This window comes from Moschus berezovskii, chromosome 6 (assembly GCF_049115385.1).
Source record: "Moschus berezovskii isolate FMDL1 chromosome 6, NW_MosBer_1.0, whole genome shotgun sequence".
Taxonomy (NCBI): domain Eukaryota; kingdom Metazoa; phylum Chordata; class Mammalia; order Artiodactyla; family Moschidae; genus Moschus; species Moschus berezovskii.
In genome coordinates this window covers 14,210,075-14,229,939 of record NC_142465.1, presented here as the reverse complement: position 1 = coordinate 14,229,939, position 19,865 = coordinate 14,210,075, and the positions used below count along the sequence as shown (strand labels likewise).

At 39.2% G+C, this 19,865-nt stretch overlaps 1 protein-coding gene across 2 annotated transcripts in view; it reads left to right on the top strand.

The window, feature by feature from the left end:
- LIN7A (lin-7 cell polarity scaffold A) overlaps window positions 1–19,865 on the top strand; it is a 161,352-nt gene that overhangs the window by 51,136 nt on the left and 90,351 nt on the right. Inside the window, exon 2 of one of the 2 annotated variants that reach the window (XM_055395772.2) lies at window positions 2,713–2,831. The exons of the other annotated variant lie outside the window; for it this stretch is intronic. Coding sequence (XP_055251747.1) covers window positions 2,713–2,831 — 119 coding nt within the window. The remainder of the gene's footprint in view (window positions 1–2,712; window positions 2,832–19,865) is intronic. 2 annotated transcript variants of the gene reach the window in all.

The following is a 19,865-nucleotide window of genomic DNA, read 5'->3' as shown; positions in this document are numbered from 1 at the left end:
TTAGAGATGAGTCAGAAGAGGTTGATTGTTAAGGGCTTTGTATGTATTCCTAAATGGTCTGAACTTCACCCTGTGCAACAGGAAGCCAGAAATAGCTTTTATGCAGGGGAGTATAATAATGAGGTTTATCACTCTACGAGCAAGGTGGAGAGTGGACTTAAAAAGAAAAGCCATTTAAAGAACATTAGGAGATATTCCAGTCCCTAGGTGGAAAATAATAAAGGCTTCCCTAAAGCAATAAAGCACAGGGTTTCCATTCAATAGGCATTTTGAGATTGAACCTATAGCACTTGCTGACTAATTACATGTGGGGGTGAATGTAAAAGATGATGCCATGGTCTAGCTTGGAAGACAGGCTGGGTGGAGATGCTATTAATGGAAATACGGGATGTAAGAAGAGAAGAGCTACTTTCAGGAAAAAATATAACAAGCACAGTTTTAAATATGTTGGGAGTTCCAAGTACCTATTGGAATTTAGATAGAGTCTTTCATGTAGTTAGAAGTGCATACAGTTCTTAGCTTGGTATCTTATTGATTGTGGATGCGACTGGTTTTGTCCAACTGACTATGTTGGACTATGTTGACTTTCAGTTAATGTACAAAAAGACAGATTTTTGAAACTGACAGTGTCTTACTGATTTCATGATTTGTGCTTCCTTGAGCTGCAATTGGCAATATTTGAAGGGAAAGTCTCCATTAGTTACTTTTTGGTTCTTGTCTTTGGTTAAATACATAAATCTATGCCAACCCCACCTGAATTTTTAAGTGGTAGCAGTGCTTCCCCTGATAGCTCAGTTGATAAAGAATCTGCCTGCAATGCAGGAGACCCCAGTTCGATTCCTAGGTCGGTAACTCCGCTGGAGAAAGAATAGGCTACCCACTCCAGTATTCTTGGGCTTCCCTTGTGGCTCAGCTGGTAAAGAATATGCCTGCAATGTGGGAGACTTGGGTTCAGTCCCTGGGTTTGGAAGATCCCCTGGAGAAGGGAAAGGCTACACACTCCAGTTTTCTGGCCTAGACAGTTCCATGGACTCTATAGTCCATGGGGTGGCAGAGGGTCAGACACAACTGAGCAGCTTTCACTTTCAGTCTTACTTTGGGTGACTGTACTTTTATGGCTATGGTTTTTCCAATGGTCATGTACGGATGTGACAGTTGGACTATAAAGAAAGCTGAGCACAGGAGAATTGATGCTTTTGAACTGTGGTGTTGGAGAAGACTCTTGAGAGTCCCTTGGACTGCAGGGAGATCCAACCAGTCCATCCTAAAGGAGATCAGTCCTGGGTGTTCATTGGACGGACTGATGCTGAAGCTGAAACTCCAATACTTTGGCCACCTGATGTGAAGAGTTGACTCATTTGAAAGACCCTGATGCTGGGAAAGATTGAGGGCAGAAGGAGAAGGGGACGACAGGGGATGAGATGGCTGGATGGCATCACTGACTCAATGGACATGGGTTTGGGTGGACTCTGGGAGTTGGTGATGGACAGGGAGGACTGGCGTACTGCGGTTCATGGAGTCGCAAAGAGTTGGACACGACTGAGTGACTGAACTGAACTGATAATGTTACGTTTTTTTCCTTCATCTGATTGTGTGTTCAGAAAAGAAGCATCTTATTCTTCTTATCATTCTTAGTGCCAAGTTTACAAAGGGATGGATGGATGAATTAATTAGTTAATTAATTAATAATCTGGTGGCAGGGATATGGGATACTTCCTGGAGTTAATCATGTAGAAATTGAAAATCTCTGTATGTAATGTCTCAGTGTCTTTTCAGTGAGTTATTGGCCACAGCAACAGAGATAGAAGAGATCACTGTAAATATTTTTAAAATGGGCTTCATCTTATCATTTTCTCTTGATGGTACAAAACCGTCCTGGGAATTTTAAAGCTATGGTTATAAACGACTGTGTTTCTTGATATGTATCATCAGGTGAAAGAAAAGCATTTAAGCTAATTGTTGTTGAAAAACTCTTTTGGTGCTAAGAGATGGCTAGGTGGGTACATGATCAGATTTTTATTTTCAGAAGATAACTTTATGGATCATATGAAGTGGCTGGAGGACAATAAATGATTCCCGTTGGACAGAGGAGAGATGATGTTGAGGGTCTGTAATAATGCAATGGCAGTAAAATGGAGAGAGCCCGTTCATTCATTCATAAATACGATATCAAGTATTTATTTATTGTTTTATACCAGACTCTGAGGATGCAGTGGTGAATAAGCCCAATTAAATTCTTACCCTCAAGGAGATTATAGACAAGTAGAGAAGATGGACATGTATCAGATCATCATACTAATAAATGTAAAAATGCAGGTTTGCTAAATGTGGAATGAGAAAAGAAAAACTGAAAAAAAGCCTCTAAGAGGTAAAATTGACAGAACTCATTTCATTATTGAGATATCTGAATATACAAAAGACCTGCTTCCTGCTCTTCTTTTTTGAAAGAATATTCAGACTAACTTGTGTAACAGAAATAACATTTGAGAAATACCATTAAGGAAGGTGTATTATGTGACAAATAGTGTGGAACAGATTTAAATGACCTTTTACCAAAAGATGAGATCAAAAAACTGCGAATTGTAAATTCTGGTTTCGCAGTGAATTCTGCTTACATTTCATTGTCACTGTTTGATTGGAGTAATGGTACTTTTTGATAAGATATAGTTTACTCCATGTCTCTCCATTTTGATTTTTTTTTTTTTCATTCAGATGTTGCCAGAGCAATTGAATTACTGGAAAAACTACAGGAATCTGGGGAAGTACCAGTGCACAAGCTACAATCCCTCAAAAAAGTGCTTCAGAGTGAGTTTTGTACTGCTATTCGAGAGGTATGGGACTAATATTTCTATAACTATATTCTGCTCTATGCCTTCTGAATAGAAAGCATGTCTTTTCCACACAAACCGTTGAACTAGTTAAGAATGGAACTGCATCTTAAGTTTTCTGTTTTTAACTTCTTAGACAGATGATAAAATATAATTTAGTCTCCTAAATTCCAAAATTAGAATCAGTTAGGATTTATGCATTCATGTAAAACCAAATGTTGAGCTTATGGTACCCATGAAATGACTGCTTCAGTGGGTGACTCTGACACATAGTCTAAACTTTTTAGTAGTCACTTGAAGTCATCTGGAAATTCAGGTAGAAGTAGTCATCATTAATGGGGACTGAGCTTTTCTTAAAAGAACGCTCAAATCTTTCTCAGGTAAATCTGAAAGAATAACTCGCTACTGGCTAAAGTTATGCAAAAATTACTGTCTAGTGCAGTAATGGGAACAGGCTGATATGCTCGTCAACAAATCTTTGTAATGCTTTCCTGTTATGGTTTCAAAAAGCCTGAGGTAGAGTAAGTGTGTTTAAAATGACTGTTTGAATTTTTTATTAATTTGTGGTGGAATTGACTAGTTAATTCATGAATTTCACTGGTTATAAGATAGTTCATATAAGGTATATACTCTACAACTCTTTATTCAGTAAGCCCATCACCTCTTCCGCATTTAATTAGCACCTTAAGTGCATATATCTAGCATTATTTGTCCTGCCCAAAGTCCTCAATTAGTAAATTACATATTGTCATCCTTTCCAAAGTCAGTTGAACCCAATGGCTGCCAAGAGGGTCTGTGTAGCAGAGGGCATGCATTTCTCAGAGATGCTTCTATCAACCTTCCTCTTTTTTAAAAAAAATTTTTTTTGGCATAAACACATTGCTATATTTATTTATTTATTATTTACATATTTATTTTTGTCTGCACTGAGTCTTAGTTGCTGCTGGACTTTCTCTAGTTGTGGAGAGCGGGCTCTACTCTCTAGCTGTGGTTTGCAGGCTTCTCTTGTCTGCAGTGACTTCTCTCGTTGAGAAAAACAAGTTCTGAGGGTGCTGGCTTCGGTTGTTGCAGACAAGGGCTCAGTAGTTGTGACCTGCTGCCTCTTGGGTGTGTGGGCTTCGGCAGCTGTGGCACAAGGTTCACGAGTTGTGGCTCACGGGCCCTGGAGAGTGCAGGCTTCAGTCCTCACAGGGCCCTGGAGAGTGCAGGCTTCAGTCTCACGCCCGTGGACTCAGGGCCCTGGAGAGTGCAGGCTTCAGTCTCACGCCCGTGGACTCAGGGCCCTGGAGAGTGCAGGCTTCAGTCCTCACGCCCGTGGACTCAGGGCCCTGGAGAGTGCAGGCTTCAGTCTCACGCCCGTGGACTCAGGGCCCTGGAGAGTGCAGGCTTCAGTCCTCTGGCCCGTGGACTCAGGGCCCTGGAGAGTGCAGGCTTCAGTCTCACGCCCGTGGACTCAGGGCCCTGGAGAGTGCAGGCTTCAGTCTCACGCCCGTGGACTCAGGGCCCTCGAGAGTGCAGGCTTCAGTCCTCCGGCCCGTGGACTCAGGGCCCTGGAGAGTGCAGGCTTCAGTCTCACGCCCGTGGACTCAGGGCCCTCGAGAGTGCAGGCTTCAGTCTCACGCCCGTGGACTCAGGGCCCTGGAGAGTGCAGGCTTCAGTCCTCCGGTCCGTGGACTCAGGGCCCTGGAGAGTGCAGGCTTCAGTCCTCACGGCCCGTGGACTCAGGGCCCTGGAGAGTGCAGGCTTCAGTCCTCACGCCCATGGACTCAGGGCCCTGGAGAGTGCAGGTTTCAGTCCTCCGGCCCGTGGACTCAGGGCCCTAGAGAGTGCAGGCTTCAGTCCTCACGGCCCGTGGACTCAGGGCCCTGGAGAGTGCAGGCTTCAGTCCTCACGCCCATGGACACAGGGCCCTGGAGAGTGCAGGCTTCAGTCCTCCGGTCCGTGGACTCAGGGCCCTGGAGAGTGCAGGCTTCAGTCCTCACGCCCGTGGACTCAGGGCCCTGGAGAGTGCAGGCTTCATTCCTCCGGCCCGTGGACTCAGGGCCCTCGAGAGTGCAGGCTTCAGTCCTCCAGGCCCTTGGACTCAGGGCCCTGGAGAGTGCAGGTTTCAGTCTCATGCCCGTGGACTCAGGTCCCTGGAGAGTGCAGGCTTCTGTCCTCACGCCCGTGGACTCAGGGCCCTGGAGAGTGCAGGCTTCAGTCCACTGTACCATGAGGGAAGTCCTCAGCCTTCCACTTTGCGACTGTACTTGTGGTTAATGCATGTTCTCTGCCTGAACAGCAGTAGTTTCTGAGCTGTCACTAAGTATAAAGCCTGAAGTGACTAATATTAAGATTCACAAAACCTCTCTCACTGCATATTGAAGTCATGCCTACCCATGAGGTTAATATTTGAATTTTCCTAGGATTTGATTTAGATGGTGCTTGTGCTAGATCTTTACTATGTGAGGTTGTTAACTACTTAGTTTGTGTTTACAGTGAATGCAGCTTAAGGAAGTAGTCATAATTCTGAGTTTTAATCGGTGAATTTGACCAAAGAGTGAAAGAAAATTTCTCCAAGTGTATGAATTCTCGGTCATCCACTGCTCATTGGGAATGGTATAAGATACGTAGAAACCCCATGGTCCTCCCGCAGTCACTCTGTAGACTAAGGCTGCATCCCATATACACTCTTTTCTTCCTTCACAGAGTGCTACTCCCCTGGGATTTGGTGGCTGACTTTTCATTTTATTCCGTTCCCTTTCTACTTTCTACAGAATTAAGTAAAGAATAATATCCATTAAATGTATCTCTCTGCTCACTGGGAATTTGGCTTGTGATCCATGTAAAGTCTCTGTTTTTATGGAACTTAAATTCCAGTGAGAAAATGGTGATTATTAAATATATAATACAATGTCAGAAAATGACACTATGGAGAGAAATGAAGCAGGATTAGGGGAGTATAGGTAGGACTCTCTTCAATTAGAGTGGTCAGCAAATAACTTAATTGAAATCACAGAACAAATCATACAGGTATTGGAGGGGATAGTGTTCCAGGCAGAGCAAACCACAAGTGAAAAAACCCAGAGACAAGAATTATCTTAATCCATGGAAGCAACAGTCCGAAAGCCGGTTATGCCTTCAGTGAAATAAGGAAGGTAGGCTTCCTAGAGGCAGCTAGAGAGCAGGAAACACAAGGCCTCACAGGCCGTGGTGAGAATACTGGATTCTATCCTAAGCATGATAGGAAGCCCTTGGAGCATTTTGACCTCACCTGCTCAGCTTTTTATAGATGTTTTTCTGACTGCTGAGAATACATGGGTCCGTGCAAGAGTAGAAACAAAGAGATAAGTAATAAGGTAATGAGTAGTTCAGGAGATGAGATGATGGCAGCCTGGATGAAGGTGGCGACAGTGCAAGTTGTAGGGAGTTGTCAGATTTAATATATATGGTTTTGAGAATAAAGACAGTAGGAATTGACATACAGAGTATATGAATGAGAGAAGTCTCGATGGATTCTTACATTTGGACCTGAACAATTGGATCAATGTGATGTAACGAGATGGGAATCCTCAGGGGTGGACGAGGTTTGGAGTAGACTATACAAGCCCTCTGTTCTGGATATAGCAGACTGATGATTCTTTTCAGAAATCCACCTAGAGATGTCTGGTGTCTGAAGCTTAGGGGAGAAGCATCATGATGCTCGAGATGTAAATGCAGTGTAGATACCTGTTAAAATAAACAAACAGGCCTTTTTCTTTAAAGAGTTTGATAAGGAAAGAGAAGATTCGAGTAGAAGAAAGAAAAATGTAAAGAAATATGGAGCCATTGTATAGATATTATAAATACATCTTACAAACTCTGTGGTAAAGTACGCTATTGTTAGTGGTCGTTGGAATTTATAACTGATGTATAAGCAGTTCAGAAGTTTTAGAAAGGAGAAGAAAGATATTTTATAAATTTCACTAATAAAATTAATTTATATTCACAATACTGTCCTTAGCAATAATTTTAAAGGCAATACATGTTATATAAACATTGGTTTGGTCCCCTCATCTCAGCTAACATTTCATAGTAGTTCCTTGGTGTTGTTTATGTTTAAGTTTGGAATTTTTATTATCCTTATTGTACTTTTATGTTAACCCAGAGGAAGTAATGATAAAAGTAGCCAATGTGTATACAACAATTCTGAATCATAGAATAACATCATGACCTCATCTAGTGAAAGTTCTTCAGTAAACTATAAGATATGAACGCATGTTGATGGATAGGTAAATCCACAAGCCAGTGGAATTTAGAAAAGTACAACTAAGAAGTATGATGTGAGATGCTGACTACCTGAGAATTAGCTTTAATTTTACTCCTGGTCTCTTCAGTATTGACTGTTATGCTGGAGTGAAACCACTGAAGTGTGGGTTTCTTATTCATAATAGGAACAATACTGAGAGTCCCTCTGATTAAATTATTTGAGTTTTCAGAAATATTTGCCAGGTAATACTTTCCAGTGTGAAGGTTATAAATTTGTCATCACAGGAGGAGAAAAGAACTAGGGCTATAGGGCATCATTCTTTTTAAAAAAGTATTTATTTATTGGTTGTGTTGGGTTTTTGTTGCTGTGTGCAGGTTTTCTCTAGTTGCAGTGAGTGGGAGCCACTCTTTATTTTGGTAGACAGGCTTCTCATTGTGCTGGCTCCTCATTGTGGAGCACAGACTCTAGGCTTCAGTGGTTGTGGCTTGCGGGTTCTCGTGTGGGCTCAGTAGCTGTGGTACATGGGCTTAATTGCCTGCGGTATGTGGATTTTCCTGGACCAGGGATCGAACTCATGCCTCTTGCACTGGCAGGTGGATTCCTGTCTGTTGTGCCACCAGGGAAGTCTGAGGGATCATTCTTAGTTGCATTCACTGAAACAAAAATAGGTACAGGTCATACCATTGCCAACAAGACTGTAAAACCCAAATTATGCTTAAAAAGAAAGCAGAACAACCTATTGCAGTTTTTTGTAGGTTTTTTTTTCCCATACAAAAGTGTTAATAGTAATTATTATGTTATGTTGAGGCAATCCCATATTTTGCTTTACATTCAGATAAAGCCACTGAGTCAGCTTCTGGCATATGTGCAGCAATATATGGGGAGAATAATTTAATGAAATTTATTTTTTAAATTAAAATGGATAATTAAAAAAGATTACATGTTTTCTCTACTTAACTAATTTTATTTAGTCTGTAAAAAAAGACTGAAAAGATGTTGTTGCAATCAGTACTGAAATAAGACCATCTATATATACAACAAATAAAGCACTGATCTGTTAATAAATGAGTTACACTTGAATGACAGTCCATGCAGAGCTTTATTCATAGAATACAGATAGTGGTTGGCAATACTTATCTTGATTGTGTGTTTTTGCTCAGTGATTTTAAAAGGACTGATTAATAATTTACTTGTACCTATTCAGGACAAGTAATTTTGGAGTACATGACAGAATAATGGAGTGACGGGTGATGCTGCTTTTTCAAAGTGAAAGGCATTGGCTCACAAAGAAAGTTCATACCAAGGTTAGAATAAGAGGTGAAATTTATAAATTTATTCTCCTTATATTCCCAGCAAAAACTATTTCTGTGACTTTAAGTGGCTTTCTCAAGGTTTAGGTTATCCCTGTGTTAATTAACTTGAGTGATCCAAGCTTATAAATTAAAATATAGGGAAAAATAAGGATTGAAATAAAAGAATTATTAAATGTTGATTTCTTGATAAGAGAATTCCTAAGATAATTGAAATGCAGTTTGAATAGCTCAGTTGGCAAGATATGGGCTTTCCCCCAACACTTTGTATTCTTCGTGCCTCAGAGTAAGAAATCAATAGTACAGGAATGGTCATATTTTAAGAGGACATCCAATTTCTGCAACAGAATACCAGAAATTTCCTTCTGAAACTAAAATGATTTAAAAAAAAAAACAGAATTAGCCATCTCTTTGCTACCATTATCTTCCAAGTTTTAAGGCGTTTAGGCTTCCTGCTCTTCAGAGTCATGTGCTTATTGACCTGGTGTATGCAGACTGTGGTGAGCACTCACTCCCACTACTATGCCTGTCACTTGCTTATTTGCACCAAATATACAGAACTGAATGCCATAGTCAGCAAAGACTGCCTTCCTTGGGCAATCACCAGATGGTATGTGTTAGTAACTTCTAATGTAGTAGAACTATAGAACAAGAAAATAAAACTGACTCTATATAGACGCTATCGTTCTGTGATGGTGGATCATTGAAAAACATTGTAGTTCTCTTGTCCTTCTTAGCACATGTTGCAGTTGGACTTCCCCAGCTTCCTTTAAGCTCCATGGGGTTATGGGAACCACTTTGGCTAAGTAAATGCGAGTAGAAGCTATGTGTGCCATTTCCTTATGGAAGCCTTTGAGTCAGTGCAGTATTTGCTATGTTCCCTTCCCTTTTCAATGTGACCTAATGAACATGAGTTTGAGCAAACTCTGGGAGATAGTGAAGGACAGGGAAACGTGATGTGCTGCAGTTCGTGGGGTTGCATCGAGTCGGACACAGCTTAGTGACTGAACCACAGCAAAGTGCTGCTGTGTGTGAAAAATGATCATCTTGGATTACAGAGTGAGAAAATGAGAAGTACAGGATTTAGCCAACTCTTAATGAACATATCGGCTCAGCAAAAAAATAAGTCTTTTCTACTCTAAGCCCCCAAGACGTTGGGGTTATCATACCACAGGAATACCCAGCTATCCTGATTGATACTAAAATGGTTACAAAGCCAAATTTACCTTGACGAAAGGTTACAAGCATTTACCAGCCTTTTCACTGCTATAAAAGTTAATTTTTAAAAGTTAGGTTGTATGTTTAGTAAGCAGTGATAAATCGTTTTAAAACTATGTAAAATTGGTATCTGATATAAGGACCAATGCACATTAGGTGTCTCATACATTTGGTCATATTTTGTTTGCTTCTAGCTCCCATTTGCTCTTACACTCTATTTTTTTTTTCTTCCTTAGGATGGAGCTTACTAACCTTCCAGCACCACCTCCCACCCCGTCTAACTCCCACACCATTTCTTTATGAAGGAATTTCTTTGTTTTATAGACTTAAACGTATAATCAACATAAAAGAAATAGTTACAATGTATTGGTCTGCTATTCAAGTACCTTTAGTCTCCAGTAAGATTTTTCCCTGGAGCTATGTGTAGTTTGGGAATTATCCCTGCAATTCTCCCACCAGTAATATGTGGGGGAAAATGTCACTACGAGATATTTTGTCTGATCAGAAGGAGCAGCAAAATCATGAGAGCCGGGTTGTAGTAATGTCCCCCAGTGTTTGAATCCCAACTTAGCTACTTATTTTTGACCTCCGTAAAGTTTTGTCAGTTTTTAATAGGGGGAGTAGTACCATCAGCTTTGAGGTCATTCTGATAATTAGAGATCAAACATGTACAACCGCCTAGTACAGTCTGGCAGCCAATAATTACAAAACCTGTGAATGCTATTATTATCAGAGTAGAGTCCCAGGTTATTACTAGGTATAGTGTTTTGGTAAGTCATGAAATAGATAACAATTGGGGAGAGAAATGGCAGCTTCTGTAGACTAGATCTAAGAAAACCCAGGAGGCTAATAAACATATTCATTGTCCCCACTGCCATGTATTAAAACACATTGAGCCATTGCATCCTAATCCCACGATCATATGGGTCATAGCATTATGACACAAGTGCTTGTTCTTGATGCTCTTTTGTTTGTCTTAATTTACTGTGTGGATGAAAACACAAACAGCAAACGTAATTACCTTTATGAGAAGGCTAATGATTGGTCATATAATAGCATATAGATTTCTAATTATCTTAAGGAAACATATCCTCAAATCAGTAGTGTCAAGATGAGGCGAAACAAGGATACACAGAAGGAGAAAGAAGAGTTGGAGCAAGGGAGAGTGAGAGGAATGGAGGAAGGAAGGCAGGCAGGGAGGCTGGCTGACGTTACTCATGGCAAAATGTACTGTAATGGAAAGACAGAAGAACATTACGGGAGTCAGAAAGAACACTGACAATGCATTCAGACACCTGGATTCAAATCCTGGCTTGGCCACTTAACCTTGTGATCTTGGGCAAGTTACTTAAACTCTGTGATCTTGGTTTTGTTTCAGTTCAGTTCAGTTCAGTCGCTCAGCCGTGTCCAGCTCTTTGCGACCCCGTGAATCACAGCACGCCAGGCCTCCCTGTCCATCACCAACTCCCGGAGTTCACTCAAACTCACGTCCATCGAGTCGGTGATGCCATCCAGCCATCTCTCTCTCTGTCGTCCCCGTCTCCTCCTGCCCTGAATCCCTCCCAGCATCAGAGTCTTTTCCAGGGAGTCAACTCTTTGCATGAGGTGGCCAAAGTATTGGAGTTTCAGCTTTAGCATCAGTCCTTCCAATGAACACCCAGGACTGATCTCCTTTTTTTTTTTTTTTTTACATAAAATAAGGTAACTTCCTAAGACTGTTCGGAGGATTAGATCAAATAAGATTAAAAAAAACTCCAGAATACCTTGACTAATATACCTAGCTAAAAGAGGAAGTAGTTAGGAAATGGTGCCTATTTTGGTGAAAAGTTTAGTGGTTTTAGTGATAATGCAAAAATTTAATATGTTTTAATAGAAACATTAGTTACAAATATAGAGAATAATAGTTCTATAGTTATCAATCATCCAAATAAATGTAGAATTTTTTTCTTAGGAGGAGGATCCACATTTTAAGTAAAATGTTGACAGTCTAGTAGTGTTAGAATAAACAAATATAGTAAGGAATCTGGAAACCTTGCCATATGATGAGAAGTTAATGACAACAGGGGTTATTTGGTCATATTTCAGGTTACTTTAGAACAAGAGTTTTTAACTTAATGTAACATATAGACCCTGGTGGCTCAGATGGTAAAGAATCTGCCTGCAGTTCAGGAGACCCAGTTTTGATCCCTGGGTCAGGAAGATCCCCTGGAGAAGGGAATGGCAACCCTCTCCAGTATTCTTGCCTGGAAAATCCTATGGACTGAGGAGCCTGGCAAGCCACAGACCATGCTGTTGTAAAGAGCTGGACACAGCTGAATGACTAATACACACCATATATAGGTTTCATGTTGTAGATGAAGAAAAACTATATTTTTATTTCTTTCCTTTTATTGGCAAAAACTTTATGGCAAAATATGTTTTTAAAGTTTTACTTCAAATATGAATAGAGTGGCATGGATTCATTGTATAAATTTATCATTCTTGTTATATAATGGCATCTTGAATAGCATTACAGTCATCAGAATTAACAAAAATGTATCTGAAATTATGTTTATGCATATCTTTTGTTTGTATTGAACTTAGCATAAGTTGGCAGATGACAAAGAGAAGAAGGCTTGGTCGCTTTTACATTCCCTTTGATTTTGTTTGCTTTGCTAAATATGATGAGGCACAAAAGTCAAACTTTCTTTTGTGATAAGTTTCCTGCCAATGAGAGCATGAAGTCAAGGAAGCTTATTTCTGAGCATCTTGAAAGTACGTTACATATTATAGAATTTTTCATTTTTTTTTACAGAAAAAGCTCTGCTTTTAAAAAGTGAAATTTTAACTAAGACTTCTATTTTTCCCAGTGTATCTTGACACATTTCCAATAAAAAAGAAACCATTAAATAATTGGGAAAAGCTTGATCAAATCATGTACTCTAGAAATGTTTGAACTGGTGGGTTGCTCAGAAAAAAAAAAAAAAAATTAAGTGTGTCTGTTCACTTCACCTAATTCTGAACTTTGACATTTTGCTAATATTTTGTAGCCAGTTATGGTGAAAGTAATAGCTGTATGTTTCCATTTGGCATGCAGTTGGGTGAAAACTAAGATTGTTTCAGTGAAGTTCTGATTTTTATCTGTCTCATGAATGCTGATACCCTAATGTGTGTGTGTGTGTGTGTTATATACCCCGTGAGTATTTTCAAGGCCAGTTGTTCCAACAGTGCAAAGCTTCTTTGTCAAGCAGAATTTCTAATGGAAGAAAACTCTTTGATACCGTGAGCTCATGTGGAGTACATATGCAATTTCTGGGTCCAGCATCCAGCTTTCTTGCTCTGGTGAAGACAGGCATTCCCACTTTATTCAGAGACTTACTTCTTTTAACATCAGGGTAAATCAGGGTCTCAGACTCCGATAATTATCCTAAAAGATGCCTCGCCTTCCCTGCTCTGTGGAAAGTGGTCCAGTAATTTCACAGCTCTAGCCTGGAATGTATATTTTCAAGTTTTTATTTAGGAATGGAGCAAAATGTTTTCTTTTTATTTGACAAAAGATTATTGGCTTTCCAGAAGATAAGTGTTAATATGCTTGGTTGAACTTGGGTCAGAAATTTCAGTGTTTATTTTTCTAAGTAAAGGATTGCTATATCTTAGCAAAGTTTGACAAGAGATACTCATTCATGGCTGGATTTTCTTGTAGCGATATTAGGGCATAAGAAGGAGGCTGTAGTCCCTAGATTCCAGGTTTGCTGATCTTATTGTGGTTACTGTTGGAAACAGCTGCCATTTTGGTAGGAGAGATTTAGAGCTGAAAATTGGTGACGTTTCCAGTGCTAAAAGGGTATCTGTGAGGGGAAGGGAGTTTAAAGCAGAAAGCCTTGTCAGTGTATCCACAGGGAAGATCTGCAACAACTGGAAAGCCTGCAAAACTCTTTTAAAGGTTACTTCTGCTTAGATGATTTAAATTAAAAAAGGATTCAAATGTCATTCTTTGCTGACAGAGGCCTCCTTGCTGATGCCAGCCTTTCCAAAAATAACATCATTTGACCTGAGGATAAAGGCTTTGCTAGAACCTGATTCAACCTGAAGTGTGTTAGAGAAAGCTCAGGTGTCAACAGAAGTCCTACTCTGCCCTGATGAAGAATTTAACCCACTGTGGTTGAAACTGATCTGAACTGCAGCTTTGAGTACTTGCTGCTATGAGAACAGACACTAATGGATCGGAAATTAAAAATGACCTAAATATTTGTAAAAGATCAGTCCAAATTTTCACTTTTTCTGAACAAACAAAGCAGCCTTCTTATTGAAGCATACTTTAAGTAGACACAAATTTTTCCTATTTTATATGAATTGTTTAATTTGGAATTATTGTATTTTCCAGGAAATGATTAATTTTTCCAAAAATAAGTCATATTATCGTTTGTGAAGTGATTCAGTGTTAAAGGCAAAACAATTGCATGAACATTTACACATCTGTTTTTCTTGGGATAACACCATATACTTCATTAGACTCTCAAAAGGGTTCATGATATGTCCTCCCACCTCACTCCTCAAAAAATGAAGAAAACTCCTAATAAAGGGTGATTATATCAGTTGAGAAATACTACATGACTAGTTCATCTGACTTAAGGTCCCTCCAATTCTATCAATCCATACATAGTTATGTAGCAAGTAATTCATGTTTTCCTTGGTGTAGATTATATGGAATTAGGTAAAGTTGAGCATGTATGGATGGTAGGAATATGAGACTATGTGAGACTCTGTATCAATAAGATATGGGAAAGACAGATACCATGAAGCTTTTTAAACTGATAAAAATAATAACATGTGTCCTCATTTGTTTGCATTTTTTTTGAGAACCTAATCTATTAATATCATTTTATCACAGGAAATTGCAAAAGCAATGAGAAACAGAATTTGTAAACTACAGTTACAGTTCTATTCCTGCAGCTTTTTCAGAGAGAAGACACATTTTAAACAACGTGAAGAGTGTTTATAGCATCAGCATGTTACTTTCTGGTGGCAAGAACAGGGTCTGTGTAATAGGGACCATTTTAGACTATAATCGCACTAAAGGGTCATTGATCTTACAGACATCTGACCAGACCCTCACAAAGCATCCGTAACAACTCTGAAGGCTGTTAGCGTCACTGCTGGGTAAACACTCAGCTCCATCCTTTCTTTTTGCTGCTACCAATGATAAAATAAACAGTACGTATTTCCAAAAACTTGTAATTACATGTAATACTTACACAGTAGTTCAAAATAATAGAGTCTTCAGAGAAGTTGTGTTTTATATCAGTCAGATAAAGTGAACATTTCTGTCTTCTGTTGAGATCATAGGACTGCAAATCAGAACTTCTATTTTTGGCACCAATGATGATATTTTTTTTCTCAGTGAACAAACCATTTAACCTTTCCTTGCTTCAATATTGCCAACATATGTGGAGACAAATCCATTTGTACAAGCCATCTAAAATGAATGTTAAGTTACAAATCGGTGTTTTTAACAAGATTGCTGTTATCCCTGAGTGTGATTTGCACACTGAAAAGGGAATGAAATTAGTATCACTTATAATTCAAATATATGCAAGGCAGTTACTAACTTCCTCCCTCTCTTCTTTTTCCCTTCTTTTTTTCTTTCATATCAGCTTTAGGGCTGGAAACTGACCACTGCGTCTTGTATGCATAATTTCCTTGATTTTTATATAGTCTGAGTGCTTGTGTTTAATTCTGAAGCACATTTATTTTAATTTTATGTGTTTAAAATGTTATAAAGAGGTATCATGCTGATGAAATCTTTGGGAATATATTCTTCTCCACTGAAAGTGTTAGTCACTCAGTCATGTCCAACTCTTTGCAAATCCATGGACTGTAGCCTACCAGGCTCTTCTGTCCATGGAATTCTCCAGGCAAGAATACTGGAGTGGGTTGCCATTCCCTTCTCCTGGGAATAATATTATAGGGCTGCTGCTGCTGCTAAGTCGCTTCAGTTGTGTCCGACTCTGTGCAACCCCATAGATGGCAACCCGCCAGGCTCCGTCGTCCCTGGGATTCTCCAGGCAAGAACACTGGAGTGGGTTGCCATTTCCTTCTCCAATGCATGAAAGTGAAAAGTGAAAGTGAAGTCGCTCAGTCGTGTCTGACTCTTAGCAACCCCATGGACTGCAGCCCACCAGGCTCCTCCGTCCATGGGAGTTTCCAGGCAAGAGTACTGGAGTGGGGTGCCATTGCCTTCTCCGTCTTATAGGGCTAAGTTCAAGCTTTTTTGTGTGTATTGCTGTGATTCACTTGTTTTGACTGTTGTGTGATAGTCCACTGTGTGAATGTGTATTCACTCTCTCATGGTGAGGATGTGAGTCGTTCCTCTTTTTCACTTATGATCATTGGTGCTGCTATTAACATACATGTATTTATTAGATGATTAAGACTTCTAATGGATATATATGTAGATATATAATTTCCGGATCATAAGGTATAAAATGCTTAACTTTTTAAGAGATAATACCAGTTTTTAAACTTGGTTGCTCTAATTTATACCCCAACTGCAATATAGAAACTGTGTACTCACATTACCTCTAATCCTTGGCATATAAAACATTTGAATTTTTACCAACTGCATATACTAAAATGGGATCTCATTGCAGTCATCATTTGCATTTAATTGATCACTAAATTGTTGAGTATCCCTTCTTTTGATTGTTGGTGATGTATGTTTCTTTATCTGTGAAACATCGGGTTATGTATTTTCCTATTAGTTTGTGCTTTTATATATGTATGTATATATACATATATATTTAGTATATTCTTTTCAATTCTTTACTGGTATATATAGTGAATATATTCTGCTACTTTGTATCTTTAAGATGTCTTACAATTGTTAATTTTTAAATATTCATATTGATCATTTTTTAAATAATCAGTGCTTTTTTGGTATATCACCTCAGATATCTGGTATCTCACCCCAGTTTCTAAAAGATATTCCTCCTGTATTTTCTATTAAAAGTAAAACTTTTATTTTTAAAATTTATGTCCTTACTATGAGATAGGAGTGCAGTGTTTATAATCTGTAAAGATGACTTTATTTTCAGCTCTATTTATTAAATATTTTATGGTTTCCTCTGATTTATTGCATCATTATATACCAAAAACTATACACATGGATCTGTTTCTGGTTTTTCTGATTAATTGGTCAGTTTATCTATCTCTTCATTATTTCCCTATTTGCTCTTTGGGAGATCCAAGGCAATAAATATTGGAGGTGGGGAGAACAGGGAATGAGGAATAGTTTTAATTCTAGCTTTTGAGTGTGTGTAAAAGTAAATTAATAACAGCAAGCCATTCATGGATCAGTGGACAATGATGAGTATATGCCATAAATTAAAGGTTATGATAATTCCAATTCTGCTCTTTGCACCTGAAGTCCAAGGAAGGAAGAAAAAAAAGCACGTAGGCAAATGTTCTCAGAGAATAGTTTCACACTCACGATTTGTGGGTCTCTCTATTTCTTTCATCAAGGTTAATTAAGGTTTTAACTAAAGTCTTACTAGAATGAAATAAGAGAATGTCTGTTTCAATCATCACAGTATAATTAGCATCTAGTATATAATGTGTGTCAAATAATGAGTATTTATAATTATTTGTTGAGTGCATGAAGAAATTTATTAAGATGGCTTATCTTCATTTGTTGATAAACATATATTTGATTTTCATAAGTCTTGAATTTCAAATAGGACTCTGAGTTCTTACAAATCCCAGGTAAAACACGTTGTTTCTTACCTTTAGGAAGTTATAAACTTCTTTGTGATTCTGATGATTGTGAATCTGGTAAAATTATGTGCGATTTCTTTCCCAGAATATGTAAATGTGCAAATTTTCTTTTTTTTTTTTAGTTCAGAGGCTGATAAATCCTCTATAACTGATCCATTTGGCGTGTTGAATTTTTTTAATCTCTTAATTTTACAGATGAGGAAATAAGATCTATAAAGTTTACATTGTCTTTCAAGCTAGTTAGAGCCTGAATTAGTATAGAATCAAATTTCATGATTCCTAGTCTAATCTGGTTTCACTTGTTGTGAACGGTGGCAAAAACAGAATATTCTGAAATGTGGAAACAGTGAAACATTTGTTTCACTACTTATTGGTAATGAGCTAAAATAATTGGAAAATTGCATCATGATTCCATTTCCATAATTCCTCTTCATATCATGTTCCATGTATGCCAACAGCATTATTTAAAATTTTTGCTTCCAGTTATTTTCTTTGCTTCATTTAGCATAAGACAACTCATGGTGTTTTCATAATGTATTATATCATATATTTATCATACAAATTTCCAGAAGGCAGTGTAAAAATTTAGTTACTAATCATGGCATAAATGGCATTATTCACCAAAACAGTTATGACATTCCCAGAAAATTTGAGTCCCTTCTGGAATAACTTAGGGTTTGGGGGGAACTGTAGCTGATTTATAATAATATTTGTTTCAGGTGCACAGCATAGTGATTTGATATTTTTATAGATTATACTACAAAGTTATAAAATATTGGCTATATTCCCAGTGCTATATATTGCGTATTACATTCTTACAACTCATTTATTTTATGCCTTCTATAAAATTGTATTTCTTAATCCCCTTCACCTATATTGCACCTTACCCAACCTCTCTACCTTCTGGCAACCACTAATTTGTTTCCTAGATCTATGAGTCTGCTTCTGTTTTAATTTAGTGTTTTTAAGATCAAGCTTTAGAAAGTCTTTAAGGATATATCACACATATGCATGTCTATTCAAATGTGTCCATGCTGCTGCTGCTGCCGCTGCTGCGAAGTTGCTTCAGTTGTGTCCGACTCTGTGCGACCCCATAGACGGCAGCCCACCAGGCTCCGCCGTCTCTGGGATTCTCCAGGCAAGAACACTGGAGTGGGCTGCCACTGCCTTCTCCGAATGTTTTTCTAAGTTAGCTCTGCGCGTGTGTGTGTGCATGCTAAGTTGCTTCAGTCGTGTCTACTCTTTGTAGCCCTCTAGATTGTAGCCCACCAGGCTCCTCTGCCCATGGGATTCTCCAGGCACGAGTACTGGAGTGGGTTGCCATGCCTCCTATAGGGGATTTTCCTGACCCAGGGATTGAACCTGTGTCTCCTGCGGCTCGTGCATTGCAGGCAGATTCTTTACTGCTAAACCACTGGGGAAGCCTCAGCTCTACATGCAGGGACACCATTTCAATCAATAGCCACAACTTTAGGGAGAAACCTTGCTCTCCAAATAAAGAGAAAAGAAACCTGTTACTGGTAATCTTATCTTCCAGAACTACATTGTATCCTCATGTGTGCCTGTTAGTCATAAGAGACCCCTAATATTTATAAAGCCTGATACTTGAAACCTTTTGAATTGCGTTTTCTCTCTGCTGCTGTTTCCCATAAATCAGCAGTAGCACATCCCAGACTTGGCCAACTGGCTCCAGTCCAGCTCAGAATTCCTTTCCTCTCCATTCCCAAATTGCCAGCAACTGGAGGTGAAATCACAGCATCTAGTCCTACCAGTTAATAAGCAAGAAACGGCCATTATATCAGTTATTACTTATTTTTACTGAAGCATAGTTGCTCTACAGCGTTGATGTTAGTTTCAGCTGTGCAGCAAAATGATTCCATTATATGTACATCAGTTCAGTTCAGTTCAGTCGCTCAGCCGTGTCTGACTCTTTGCGACCCCATGAATCACAGCACGCCAGGCCTCCCTGTCCATCACCAACTCCCAGAGTTCACCCAAACTCATGCCATCCAGCCATCTCATTCTCTGTCGTCCCTGTCTCCTCCCACCCCCAATCCCTCCCAGCATCCGAGTTTTTTCCAGTGAGTCAACTCATCGCATGAGGTGGCCAAAGTATTGGAGTTTCAGCTTTAGCATCAGTCCTTCCAATGAACACCCAGGATTGATCTCCTTTAGAATGGACTGCTTGGATCTCCTTGCAGTCCAAGGGACTCTCAAGAGTCTTCTCTAGCACTACAGTTCAAAAGCATCAATTCTTCGGCTTTCAGCTTTCTGCACAGTCCAACTCTCACATCCATACATGACCACAGGAAAAACCATAGCCTTGACTAGACGGACCTTGGTTGGCAAAGTAATGTCTCTGCTTTTTAATATGCTATCTAGGTGGTCATGACTTTCCTTCCAAGGAGTAAGCGTCTTTTAATTTCCTGGCTGCAATCAGCATCTGCAGTGATTTTGGAGCCCAAAAATATAAAGTCTGACACTGTTCCCAATGTTTCCCCATCTATTTCCCATGAAGTGATGGGGCCA